This window comes from Protopterus annectens, chromosome 2.part1, assembly GCF_019279795.1.
Source record: "Protopterus annectens isolate FY-2018-M chromosome 2.part1, PAN1.0, whole genome shotgun sequence".
Classification (NCBI taxonomy): domain Eukaryota; kingdom Metazoa; phylum Chordata; order Ceratodontiformes; family Protopteridae; genus Protopterus; species Protopterus annectens.
In genome coordinates this window covers 442,386,239-442,401,134 of record NC_056729.1, presented here as the reverse complement: position 1 = coordinate 442,401,134, position 14,896 = coordinate 442,386,239, and the positions used below count along the sequence as shown (strand labels likewise).

The window sequence follows — 14,896 nt, the reverse complement described above, 5'->3', positions numbered from 1 at the left end:
AATCCCTGTGTATCAACTTTGGTAACTTTTTTGCCTTTATCTTGGCTAATGAACACAAAACACTGCTGTTTACTATGAATGTATCCTTTTTTTTCTTCACCCAGTCTGTGCCTGTAAATGGTCTTCTTTAATCAGTGTACTACTCCAGTAAACCAATAAATAAATAAAAGTAGTCATATTTTATAATCAGTGTCAGTCTGTAGGCTCCTCTTTTTCCTTGAATATTCTAACCTTAATGATTGCCTCCTTCGTTGTATGGATGTCTATAGGCAACTTTGTTTTTGTATACTGAAACAAATCTTTCCACGGGGATGACAAGTTGTTTTTCTCCTTTGCCGAGTCTGTATGGGATAAGATGTTTTTATGTTGACTCTTTCAAGGTTGTTAGCTAATTGTATAGGAGTTTGCCATAACAGATGCAGAAGACATGTTCCTTAAACTCTTGGGGATTATTCCATTAGAAGAGTAGCTACTTCTGCGTTTTTCTGTAATGTCACCATTGATGACATTTGTACAATAACAGCCTGCCTTCCTTTGAACACTTTGGTGAGTTAGTATACGCCGGGACATTTTTTAAATTCAAGTCCAGGTAATCTTTCCATGCTTTTGTATTCCATGATACAGTTCTGTGATGGTGACCTCCTAGGAGATTTAGCTAGGGACTTTGTCCTAAAATTTGCTGAACATGGACCTCTTCTTATTAGATGCAAACATTGTACACTTCTGGTAATGAAGACCTGTACAAAGAAGGTCCGTCTTCAGTAACATACCCTCCCTCCATCCCCATTTTTGTTGTACGTTGTCAAGAGTTCTCTTTTCTGATGTTCTTCGTGTTTCACTGTTGCAGTCATTACATTTGGGTAATCTGCCGGCAGGTTGCCCTCAGTCGACCTGAATTCCAAAGTCTTCGGTCCTGCGTCGGTTGCTGTCTTCTCTTCCATGACGTCAGGTCGTCAGGGGAATAAAACATGCAGCCGATGCCATTTTCTTTAGTCTTTCTTGCCTCGCGGTGCCTGAAGCAGAAGCATTTCGCAAGTGCTGGTCGGCCGACTACTGAAATATTCGAGTTTGAGTTTCAGAACAGAAGTCTTCACTAAAGCTAAGTACCCCGCTGGGGAAACTTTTTTCTTGCTTTTTACCGATGTCAGAAAAAGTTAATAATTGTATTACTTGTGGGAAGCAAATACCTCATAAGGATTTCCATTTATACTGTATTCCTTGCCTAGGCCCTGATCTCAACGTGCCTGGATGTCAGTTTTGTGCTAGATTTAACCAACGCACTATTAAGTGTCAGTATATTTTTGCATCAAAGTATTTTGGAAACAGATTTAACTACCCAGAAATGTCGTTGGATAGCAATCCGACTACTGGAGTACATAAAAAACACAAAGAAAAGGACAGAAAAGGGCAGTCGAGATCCAAAACCGATGAAGCTTCTCCTAAGCCAGTCACCGATTCGCCGGTACTCTGTGAGGTGCTTTCGCAGCCCCCTGATACCTGCTACCTTCGAGTCTCAGGCCTCTACTGACACCCATGTGGAGTCCAGCATGCCGCAAGATACTCAAGGTATTGGACCGACAGATGTATCTCCCTCGGATGGGTCCGGAGCTGCTGAGCAGGCACCAGCTTCTGAGGGTGTATTTAGACCTCAGCATTTGTATATCAAACCGACGACAGCTGCAAAATCAAAGGCAAAAGCAACTTCTAAAGCTAAAAAAATGACGCATGACCCACGTGCACAGGCCTCTATGCCTAAAAACAGATGATCAAAATGGGTGAAGACCTTATTACCTTGATCAGGGGTACCTATCCCCCTCCAGATAAGAGGCCTAGGCAAGACACTGATTATGAATCTTCAGATCAGGTTTCTATTTCTTTTGATTCCTCTTCTGATCAGGAATGATCTTTACCTCCCTATGAGGATTCTGATGCTGAGGAGTCTATTCTATCAGCATCTCCTCCTGAGGATTATTCATTTGGAGAAACCTTGCATACTTTGAGGGAGCATTTTCACTGGGAGAGTCAAGACTTCTCAGAATCAAAAAAGAGGCTCAGGGCTTTCTTTCTTCTCCCTCCTCAGCAGAAGCCTTTGGCCATTCCCCCTGTTTTAGACATTGTGGATGATGTGTTTTCGGAGTCAAGCTTGACCCCTGACTCCTTACCTCCGGCTCCCAGTAAGCCTGACAGATATTACAAGGTCCCTGGCTGACATAAATTTTTATTTAGAAACCCTGCTGCTGATCCTGAAGCTATTTCACAGGGTCCAAAGGGGGGAGTTAAGGCCTCAACAGCAAAAAATCCTACCCTCTCTGACAGAGATTCAAGGGCACAGGACAGATGGGGAAAAAAGGTTTATACATCTGCAACCTTGGCAATCAGGGCCTTAAACTGTCAATTTCATATGCTTAAGTACCAACAACATGTTATGGGATTGCTGAAACAGAAAATTATGTTGATTTCAGAATGTGCAGAAAATAAAGAATTGCATGAATTATTGCATGCAGCTCTGAACAAGTTGGAAAGCATACTTTACAATGTGGTTTTGATTCTTTAGAGGCCTCCTGCAGGGCCGCAGTTACTGGATCTGTGATTAGGAGGCATGCCTGGTTAAAGGAACAAAATTTGCCTGATCATATTAAAGCTAAATTGCTAGATGCACCTTTACAGCATGATTCTCTGTTTGGTATTAAAGCAGAAGAGGTTTTAAAGAAAATGGAAGACGAAGCTAAGTCTATGCAAACTGTTAGAGACTTCTTACAAGTGCAGCCACCAAGATTCAGTAGACACTGACCTACAAAAATTGATCCTTTCCTGTGTCAGATAGAGCTCAAAGGGGCAAATCCAGACTCCCTAAGGGTTCCAGGTACCAGGCACAAGACTCATACAGGTCAAAGCAATGGGGCGCATCCACCTCCAAAGCTGGAGGAGATAAAGCGCAAACCTACAGAAAGCAATCCCAATGACTTCCCTCTGCCTACACCAAACACTTATCTTTTGGCAGCACCCATAGGGGGAAAATTAGCACTTTTTGCCCAGAATTGGCCGTTAATAACCCAGGATAAATGGGTACTAAACATCATATCACAGGGATACAGATTCCATTTCCACACTCTGCCAATGGCAAATGGTTGGCCAGATCTGCCAAAAAACCAATGGGCAGAGGCACAGAAACAGGTTACGTCCCTCATGGATATGGGGGCCATTCAGACAGTACCAGAACAGGAAAAAGGACAAGGTATTTACTCAAGACTGTTCTTGGTACCAAGAAAGGACAAGGCCTGGTGGCCAGTACTGGATTTATCGATTTTGAACACATACCTGGACATTCCAAAATTCAAAATGCTGACTTTGCAGCAGCTTCTGCCCATGCTGGGCAAGAATGCTTGTCTAGTGACTTTAGACCTAAAAGAGGCATACCTGCATGTCCCAATAAGGCAGTCGTGCAGAAGATACCTCAGATTCAAGGCTGGCTTAATGCATTACCAATTCTCTGCACTGTCCTTTGGCTTATCTACTGCACCCAGGGTCTTTACAAAGTGCCTGGCACCAGTAATTGCATTTTGCAGACAAAGAAGTATACAAATTTTTCCTTACTTGGACGACTGCCTCATTCAAGCAGAGAGCAAGGACACTCTTCTTCGACACCTGGTGTTTGTGAAAAGGCTTCTAACATGCCTAGGGTACACAATAAACAAAAAGAAATCACAACTAGTACCCTCTCAAAAGATAACATTCCTGGGTGCAAGCTTGAATACAACTGCCCAGATGGCTTACCTCACGCCAGACAAACAAAGGCAACTGACTACTTACTTCAAACTGATATAAACAAAAATCCAGTCTTCTGCAAGACAAATTCTGCAGGCTCTGGGCTTCATGGCATCCTGCATCGTACTAATTCCATATGCAAGACTGCATATTAGGAAACTTTAATGGTACCTAAAAAGTTTATGGAGTCAACATTCACACAGTCTGGAAACAATGATTCCTCTCATTCCCTGCCTGCAACAGGAGTTTCTATGGTGGGCAAAGGCCTGTCACCAAAACATAGGATGGCCCTTCTCTCTACCCCCTGCCAGCCAATCCTTAACAGATGCATCAGATTATGCCTGGGGGGGTCCACATGGCAGGAAGATGCATTCAGGGCATATGAGCACCAAAACAAATGCATCTACATATCAACCAGAAAGAGATGCTAGCTGTTCAAAATGCCCTAACAGTCTTCAAGGACTTACTTCATCCAGGACAACTACTGATAAAGATGGACAACACCACAGTCATGTGGTATATAAACAAGCAAGGGGACACACACTCATGCCCCCTTTGCAGATTAGACATGGCACTGTGGGACACAGCTTTGACCTACCATATATATCTTCAAACTCAATTCCTGCCAGGAAAACAAAACACTCTGGCAGACGATTTAAGCAGACATCTTATGGATCCTTACGAGTGGAAACTAAATCCATAAGTCTTCAGCATGATAACAGAGAAAGGGGGGAGCCCAGACATAGATCTATTTGCCTCTCCTCAAAATTATTAATTGAAAAGATTCTGCACAAGGACTTATCACAGACAAGCATGGAAAGTGGACACCCTATCCTTCAGTTGGAAAAACCTATCAGTTTACGCATTTCCTCCTCTGCCTCTTCTACCCAAGGTCCTCCTAAAAGTCAGACAAGAGAAGTCAAGGATGATATTAATTGCCCCGGACTGGCCCCGCCAATACTGGTACCCAATCCTAAGGAACTTGTCTCAATACCCAGCTTGGACCTTGCCTCAAAGACCACAACTACTGTCCCAGCAAAACAATCAGATCCTGCACAGTCAACTACAGACTCTGAACCTGGCAGCATGGCTAATCATGTAATCATACAAACGACACCTCTCAGTAAAGCTGTGATGGATGTCATTTTGGAAGCCAGAAGGCCTAGTACTAGAAAATCTTATGCTGACAAATGGAAGAGACTCTGTGCTTGGAATCAAGCACAAGGAACTGATACAGCAGAACCACATATTCCTCAGATATTACAATACTTAACTGAGATGCTTGACAAAGGCCTATCTTTCTCATCAATCAAAATCCATGCCTCTGCCATTTCAGCTCATTACAATACAGAGCCACCAATCTTTTCTCATCCTTTACTAAAGCAGTATCTTAGAGGGGCCAAAAATTTAAGGCCTCCTAGAAGATCACCATTACCTGCATGGGACCTCAATTACGTGTTGGAAAAGCTCACCCTGCCTCCATTTGAACCAGCTGCTACCGCTGATATAAAGTTCTTATCATGGAGGACAGCTCTGCTACTAGCAATTACTTCAGCAAGAAGAGTTTCAGAGCTACAGGATTTCATGGCTGTAGAGCCTTATCATATTTTACCCAGACAAGGTATCTCTGAGGACAAATCCTACTTTTATGCCTAAGGTGGTTTTCAGTGTGGCTCTTAACCAAACAATTCATCTGCCAACTTTTTTATCCAAATCTGCAGAACATAGGGGAGATAATTCTGCATTCCTTGGACGTACACAGACAGCTAAGATTCTACTTGAGCAGGACTAAAGCTCTAAGACAAACTGAGCAATTACTAGTGTCATATGCTGCAGGATCAGAAGGAAAGGCTATTTCAAAGCAGACAGTTTCAAAGTGGATAAGCCACTGCATCCGTTTCTGCTACTTACACCGTGGTAAACCTGTGCCCAAGGGCATTAGGTCTCATTCCCATTCCACCAGAGCTGCAGCTACTTCAGCAGCCTTTCTCAGAGGAGTACCAATCAAAGACATTCTAGAGGCTGCTACTTGAAGTTCTGTTCACACCTTTACAAAGCATTACCATTTGCCTCTCTACTCTAAGTCCAGGGCAGGCTTTGCCACTGCAGTGTTGCAGGGTCTTATAGCCGCACCTAATGCTGTTTAGCTCCAGCCTCCCAATCATAGCTTTGGGATTCTACCTAAATGTAATGACTGCAACAGTGAAACATGAAGAACATAATACAGTTGTGTACACTGACCATAAATGTAGATGTTCGAGTGTATTTACTGTTGTAGTCCAGGTTACCCTCCCACCATCTCACTGTCACTCTACAGTTTATCTTTCCTTCTCTATCTTCTACAACCTATGTGGTGTATTTACTTGTAGATGAAGGTAAAGTTTATATTGATGCATGTATGTGTGTATATATATATATATATATATATATATATATATATATATATATATATATATATATATATATATATATATATATATATATATATATATATATATAAAATATTGCTACCTTTTTGGGGGCACCTGACATCGGGGGCAAGAAAAACTAAAGAAAATGGCGTCGGCTGCATGTTTTATTCCCCTGACGACCTGACATCACGGAATAGAAGACAGCAACCAACGCAGGACCCAAGACTTTAGAATTCAGGCCGACTGAGGGCAACCTGTCAGCAGATTACCCGAATGCAATGACTGCAACAGTGAATACACTCGAACATCTACATTTATAGTAAGTGTACACAACTGTACTTTCTCCTTTGCCTTTTTTATTCTTTCCTAAACTCAGCATTGTAACAGAAGAACTAGAGAGAGAGAGAGAAATGAGTGGTGTTTTGTGAGAAGGGGAGAGGTCCATGGAGCTGTAAAGCTTCTGTCTGCTCAGTAGTCCTAATGTATGCATTTTCATTCCTAAACGTTACCATCTTTTTATAGATCTTTCATTATGCTAAGTACATAATGTTCTGTTAAGGAGCATTCAGTCCAGAACTAGTTATTCTTGGGGGAGAAAGTCCATTTATAAACTGTCCATTGAAGAAAATAATTAGTCTGCTTGAGTTTCTTATGGGGAGGTGCCTTAATTATAGTATTTGCTGGGAAACTAAAGAAAAAAGTAACGTAGTCTTTTAAGTTAATGCAGGAAGAAATGCTATTAAATGTTGCACTTCAGTGGTCCTTTTCATTCCTCCCTCAGAAAGGTTTTGTCCTGGCTTATTGTGTGAGGCACAGCTAGGGTATGCAAAGGGGGCAGCCACCCCATGCAGAAAGTGGTAGGGGGTGTGATTAGCAGACACTGATCAGTCTTCAGTGCATTAAGGGCATTCAGAAATGAATGTCAGTGTTGCATTTTTCAGTCAGGACCAAAGAGCTTTAGAGCGCCATGCTGGTATAAACTATAGAAACCTCTTGCTGTAGTTGTCTTAATTTTTTTTTTCCTCAAGAACACGTACCCCTGTTTTTTCCCCTCTCCAGCTAAAAAGGTGGAAGGGGTGCCAGGTCAGGGAATGGTTTAGGGCACCAGAATTGTTAGCTATGGCTGTACTGATGGTTCTCTGAATAAGATGCAATGAAAGAAGTTCTAGATCTGCTGTGACATGAGGTGTGATATCCTCTTTCCTGTGTCATCACTCCTCATGCAGTTTACATTTTTTTTTCTCTCTCTTTTAATGATTAAGTAATTTCATAGAAATTACAAGAAGCTGGCTCAGGTGGTGAAATGAACTTTGTTGTGGCAGTGTTAGCATATAGAGCTTTCTCCCATCTACATTTTCAGAATTGCTCTGCATTGATAATTTGATAATAGGTAAAACCAGTCAATTTTTTTCAGTTGCAGACCAAGTCTGTCTGTAACTGCTGTGTGGTTATAAAAGAAAAATCATGCAGTAAATACCAAGCACTGGAAAGATGCATCTGTCCTCCGTCAGTGCTTGATAGTATTATTTGTAATGATGCTTTCATCATTATAACCATTTAGGGGATTAAGTCTTTTGACTGATTTAACATTAGGTCAGAAGGATTAGTTCATAGAAAATTTTGATGAGTCTGTTGGTCTATGCAAACAGAAGGATTTCTTTTCCCCCTCCACAAATTGCATTGACCTCAGAGATGATTCTTGTATTGTGTATTGAGGGTACAGCCCTAACAAAGACGCATTCATTTTCTTTTTGTAGCATTTTTTTGTTTGTTTGCTTTTTTCATAGTAAAACAAATTCAATCAGATGGGCTTCAGGTAAGCATCCCATGCCCAGACATTTAGAATTCAAATGGTAGTGGTTACACTTTTTTCATCTGATTTAAAACTTAGAATAGCATATGATTCTTTAATATTTCATTGTTATGGTAGTATTGTTATGAATCTGAAAATGTATTTGGCTTGTATGGATTCTTTTCTATTCAAAAAGTTACAGGTCAACAGAAGAATTTAGTTACAATCAGTGGTTGCTTAGACACCTGCTGTGATTGCCTCCCTTAGGTATTACACTGATGTTTTATCATTGATTAGGTAAATGAAGCACATTCCACTATACTTACATATTTTTCTAACTATACCACAGATTGTGCAGTGAAGCCTGGTGATACTCTGGTGGTTGAGGTCAATTGCCTGGATTATTACCTAAGGATATTTACTGTTGCTGTCCTGAGGTCAGAGGATGCAGTGGACATGGAAGTGATTCCTAATCAGGAAGAAGACAGCAAGACTGTGGGCTGTGAAGCAGAACTCTGCAGTGCTCTAGCTAATCTACAAACAAGAAACTCTAACAAGAGAAAAAATTGTGTGCTGGAAACTGCAGAAATGGCTTTACTTAACAATGTGCCTTATCATGACAGTTTTAAAGCCGTATTTAATAAAATACTTTCTCAGCTTAAGCAGGACAGCCCATCACAAGCTATGGATGTGGACAGTAACAACACATGTGAAACAGACTGTGGGAAAAAACAGGTGGGACTTTCCCTAGAAAAAATCCCTGACCCAATGTATGTGTTGGATGTTTCAGAAGGTTTTTCCATCTTGCCTCTTATTGCTGCCAGTATGGGGTCAGTCAAGGCTTACAGTTCAGTAGAAAAACAACAGCATCAGGCAGCCCTTGGCACTCTTGCAGAAGTCAACAACATTCCATCATGTGCTACGGAATTTTGGCTCAAACACACCAGTAATGACAACAGCATATTGCAGCGGCCAGCGTCAGACAAGCTATGGAGCATTGTAATTCTTGATGTTATTGACGCATGTGGGTTGATACGACAAGAGGTACTGGAGAAGGCTGCTCTCTCAAGGTATTAGACTGGAAGAAAATGTAAATTTTTGTGGGGTGGTATTACAACAAATAATTGTTTTATTTATCTATTGATGGCTGTGACTGAGTAGAATCATAGGTACCTGTTTTCATTTGTGATGTGGGAGAAAAGCACTGAACGTGAGAGTCTCTGTGCAGTATTAGAGAAGAACAAATAATCTGAGTGAAAATGGTAAGTGTACTACTTAGAAAGGAGAATATTTCCATGTTATTCTGAGGTAAAACGTCTTACTTTGGCAAATTCTTTGACCAGTACAAAAGAGACTTGTCCTGTTCTGAGTATTCACACTTCCCTGATTCAGAGGTTGACAGACTAGCCCATGCTGATCAAATGTCCTCCCTGTCTGAATCTGACATTGAGTACACTATCTCCTCTTCATCTCTACCAGAGGATATCTCATTAAGAGGTACCCTCCACAAGATCCACTTCATACTGAAGGCCATGGGATTCAGCCCAACCCAGGTTAGATACAAGGAGTTCCTGGGCCTCCCACCACATACGAATGTTCCATTTCTCCAGTAATTGAAACCTTGGCTGATGCTTTTGCAGATGCATCTTTCGAGCCATATTCCCAACCCCATGCTCCTAGGAAGTGTGACTACTTTTATAGGTTGGAGGATTCCTTTAAATACTTATTTAAGAACCCTATTGCAAATCCATCTGTGCTGTCCATGGATTGTCAGCAAGGGAACTGCTATAGCTATGACAAGGAGTACACTTACCAGTGACACAGACATTAAGATTCCTGACAGAATGGCAAAAGAAGACTTGCAAGTCTGCTACCCTAGCCTTCAAGGCCTTAAACTGACAGACATAATGCTGAAGTTCCAGGGCACTTTACTATCCCACCTCAAGGACAAGGTTGAGGGAATACAAGAAAAGAACCAGAAATACAAAGTGCTTGAGCTCTGCAACCTCAGTTCCCAGGTGGCCAAATATTACATAAAATGTCTGTAATGCTGCTGATACATCATGTAGTTCAGCAGTTATGGGATCAATGGTAAGGAGACATGCTTAGCTGAGGACTTGGCATCTGCCAGACCATGTAAAAGCATAGCTCCGTATTAACCCATTGGACAAGGAGCTTCTGTTTGAACCCTCTGAAGAAAAGTTAGAGAAGACTGTTTAATATGTCAAGCAATTTTTCTTCTTTCCCCCCTGCACCAGACAGTTTTTCACCAAAAGCTCTCCATTCTACCAAAGGCAAACATCAAAAAGGTAAGAAAGCTTGCTACAAGAAAACTGGGCAAGATGTCCAGCAAGTAAAGCTTTGAGACTTTCAGGGCTGAGACCCACAGAGGGAACAGTTTTGATTCTTCAATGCTTCGTGCTTCTGCATCCCCAGAAACACTGCCATATGTCAGCAACCCCTAAGCTAGTATCTCTTACCTACTAAAGATGGTGAGTTGGTAAGGACTCTATCAGACAGTTGGAAACAGTTACACAAGACAAATGGTACTTTAGATTTGGAAACAGGGTTATAAATTGCAGTTCATAAAAAAATTGCATTTCTCGGGATTCTGTCCAGTACCTATGGATCAGAGATTCTTTGTTCATTCTCTTCTGCAAGGAGTGTTCATGTTGGGGCCATAGAGGGACTACCAAAATGGGGAAGAAGGCACAAGCTTCTACTCCAGGGTGTTCATGGTTCCAAGGGAAGACAGAACATGTTTCAGACTTGTCAAGGCTAAACAGTGTCTAAAGAATTCCAAAATTCAAAATGTTAAATTTGCAAGACTCTCTTCCACTAATTTTCCTGCAAAAAAAATTGATGGTTCTAGATGTGAAAGATGCCTATTTTTAAGCCTAAAGCCAGAGCACCCAGTACATTTTCCCAGATTCAAAGCAGGGGGTTTCCATTACCAGTTTACCTCTTTGTACTTTGGTTTCTGTACTGCACCAGGGGTGTTTACAAAGTGACTTTTGCAGAGCCAAGTGTATTTATGTGTCCTCTATCTAGAAGACTGTCGGATCCAAGCAGCAACCCTGGAGGATGCCCTAAAAATCCTCCGTTTTACTCAGGCTTGTTTTAAGAATCTAGATCTCTCTCCTCTCTCTCTTTCTCTAAACCTTTTAAACTCCCTCCTGATACCCGTGAGGCAAGTCCTTTACCTGGGGAGCATTACTGGGTATGGCTCACCAATGGGCCCTCCTTCCTTCAGACAAGGTTTGCTTTCCACCAGACTACTTCCATTCAGTAACTCAGCTGAATGTGTCTGAATGGGAGTTCTCGAGAGTGCTGTGCTTCATGGCATATCCCATCATGTGGTTCCCCTAGTAAGACTGTATAGGAAGAAACTACAATGGTGCCTGAGAAATAGATGGAGACAGCATACTTATACTCAGCCTCTACAGTTTCCTGTTCTCTTACTTCCCTCTGCTACGAAAGAGCTATCGAGGTGGATTGAGCAGGTGCAGCTAAATCAGAAGATGCCTTTCAAACCAATATTGGACACCTAGATCATAGTCTGGGGGGAGAATCACTCAGGTGAACTAAGTATCCAGGGGCATAGGATTATGAATACACAAAAGAAAGAGCATCATCAAATAAATGATGATGGTAGCCCTAGCAATAAAGGCTTTAAAATCCAAATTGACAACCAGGGACCTTGCACATAATACCAGACAACACAACAGTGATGTGGTACATGAGCAAGCAAAAAGATGGAGACCAACACCTACTTGTTATGAAGGTTGGCTGTGCAAACTTGGGTTCTGGCCCCGGAGTAAGAGAAGACCCTCCTGGCATCATACATTCTAACTCAGGAAAACTCATTGGCAGACGAACTAAGTAGAATTAAATCAGACCCACATACATGGCATAAAGAAATTCTGGACAGGAACATTTTCCGGATTTAGTTCACAGGTGGGGTGTTCCAGAAATGGACCTTTTTGCTTTTCCATGAAACAGACACCACAAGCAGTTTTGCACTAGGGCACAAGCAGTAAAAGCTTGAGCAACAGATGCTACCTCCATAAGCTGGGCATTTATGTTTTTTTGTGCTTCTCCTCCAGTACCCCTTATCCCCAGGTTGATAAAAAAGATCAAAGAGGACAGACCAAAAATGCTTTTTATAATACCCATTTAAACCAGGCAGTATTGTTTCCTCATCTTTATTGAGCCAGGGAAGGGCTCAGTCTATTCCTGTGCCCCAGCATGTGGACCCCTTAAACCAGAAACAAGGGACAATTTTACATCTCATATTTAAGACTCTAAGGCTGATGATATTGATGATTTAGAACTCCTACCCCTTAGTCAGTTTTCAGAAAACATGCTCCACATACTAAGTGTTTGGTTAGGAAGCGTAAGTAGAACAAATTCGTCCTTTGGGTGTCATAGGAGCGGCATGAACCTGTCTGATGCATCAGTGTCCATTATCCTTGCCTGCTTGCCTGACCTTTAAAAGACAGGGTTGTCTTATCCTTCAGTGAGGGTACATGCTCTTCCATTTCAGCTTTTCTGCCCTGGAATCCCCTTTATATTCCTTGCTTCCAATTAAGCAATTCTTTGAGGGCCCTGCATTTGAGATCGCCCAGAAAATGGATGATTTCTCCATAAGACCTCATCTGTGTTCTAGAAAAGGTAATCCTACCTTCCTTTGTGCAACCTGCTTCTGTTTCACTAAAACTTTTGACCTGGAAAACCAGTTTATTACTGGTGATAACCTCTACTAGAAGTTGAGTTTCAAGCCATCTTGTGCAAATAGCCCTTCCTTGTCTTCCATAAGGACAAGGTCACTGTGTCCTACTTTCATGCCTAAGATTGTAACCGAAATGTCTTTAAATCAGATCGTCTAACTGCCTGTATTTTTTTGCAGTTGACCAAAACAAGGGGAAGAGGGTTTTCACACACTCTTGATGTGCATCGTAAAGTGAGATATTACTTGGACAGAATCAAGGAAATGTGACAGTCTGAACAGCTGTACATCTCCTTTGCAAAGGAGAAGGAAAGGAATCCTGTTTTCAAGCGAACAGTATCAAAATGGCTAGTAATCTTTTTGCATCTGTTACACCTCCCATGGTATATCAGGGCAGGTTAGTGCCCCCTCCACTTGGACCATAGCAGCCATAACTGTATTTCCTAGAGGTCCAGCATTCAAGCAACTACATCGTCACCTGTCCAAACCTTTTCCCAGCAGTACAGCCTGGACATCTCCTTAAGAGCAAGGTTCTGGATTGCTATAGGTACCCTACAGGGCCTTCTGCAGACCTCTTCCACTTAGGGCTAGCCAGCCACTGGTTCATAAACTTTGGGAATCTTCCTGAGAGTCATTACTGCAATGATGAAACATATAATGAACACAGTACACTTGCACAACAACTTACCATAATTGTAGATGTTCAGGCACGGTCACTGTCCCAGTACCATTTCTCTCTACTTCCCTTATATTTCCATTCCACTGGCATTCTATAGGTTGTGGTGCATATCCCAGTCACTCTTATCCTCCCTTACCTCTCTAGTACCTGGACCCAGTGCCTGCCTTTCTCAGGGTTAACCTATGTCCTGGAAAGGCAGCTTGCAGGTCGTCTGGTTGGGCTTATCCCTGGGGGACCCTGTGCTTAGGCTAGTCAGAGCTGTGGCTCCAGACATCTATTTTAAAGTTGGAAAGTAGAGCAAGAAAGAAATAATGATGTACTGATGTTCAGAGGGAGGGAATTCAGCCCTGCCTGAAGGAGAAGGAAGATAAGCTCTGGAAGTCAGGCCAGTTGTTGGGCATTCAGCAGCTGAAGTCCAAACTGTCATTCATGCAGTTGTGAACATACTGAGCATCTACAGTTACAGTAAGATTTCTTCCTGTGATCACTGTTGCAGTATTACTAACAAATGGTATGTCCCAGCAGGGATAGGCATACATCTGGCCAGGATACCAAAGCCTAGGCATCTTTTTCATAAGTTGAACATCCAATATATGACCAAAGCACAGCAAAGCTGTTTGGTAGATAAGGGTTGTATGGTTGAGAAGAACTCCAGAACTTTCTTGCTGCTAACCTGAACGCTGAACCTGCTTTTATTTGCAGGCCTCTCGGACATACATTCATTGCCAGTTCGACTTGCCTTTGGCAGAGCAGTGTTCCTGTTGGGTTAGCTTCCTCTTCTTCATAATTTTTGACAAAAATTAACCTTTTTCATGTCAACTATGAAGGGAAAATTTGACTGTGGGAGGCAAATACATTACAGGGACAGCCTTACTAAATGTCTTTTCTGCCTAGGAGCCATTCGCAATTGTAGAAAGTGTTCTACATGCCAGTCCTTTGTTTGCAAGTTCCTCAGGAGCCACTTGTCTTCCTTTAACATTTACCTGGAAGATCAGAGACTCAAAAGAACTTGCATATTTCAGAATGGATACTAACAGTTTCCTCCGACAGCCAAAACAAGAAGCTTGAAAAGACCAAATCTGATGCTTCAGCTGGCTGGTTGGACCTGGACATCTCCTTATTGTCTCTTGATGAGTCCTCAGACCATCTGGATTCTTCAGCCGATCTCTTTTTTGAGACCTCACCAGAGGCCAACAACGCATGCTGGCATGCACATCCACCCTGATCTGTCAGACATCTTCCTGTTCCACAAAGGGGAACCAATGCTGATGATTTCAGAGGGACCCAACGGCATTCCTCATGTTCTTGTCCAGGAGGAAATACCGTGTCCCTCATTGAGGTACATCAGGGTATGGAGCCTTCTCATTATGTGCAAGCTCTTCTTTCATCCAAGAGAAAGCAGAAGTCTAAGCATTTCTCCTCCCCACCCCATTGCTGCAAAGGGATCCTCAGAAGGAGTGGTATGAATATTTCTCACGACTTTGGAGTCTTAAGACCCAACAACTCTTTTCTTATTACCT

At 42.1% G+C, this 14,896-nt stretch overlaps 1 protein-coding gene across 1 annotated transcript in view; it reads left to right on the top strand.

The window, feature by feature from the left end:
* Positions 1–14,896, top strand: part of PRMT9 (protein arginine methyltransferase 9) — a 907,971-nt gene that overhangs the window by 661,486 nt on the left and 231,589 nt on the right. Inside the window, exon 10 of the mRNA XM_044062247.1 lies at positions 8,318–9,038. Within this exon, the coding sequence (XP_043918182.1) occupies positions 8,318–9,038 (721 nt within the window). The remainder of the gene's footprint in view (positions 1–8,317; positions 9,039–14,896) is intronic.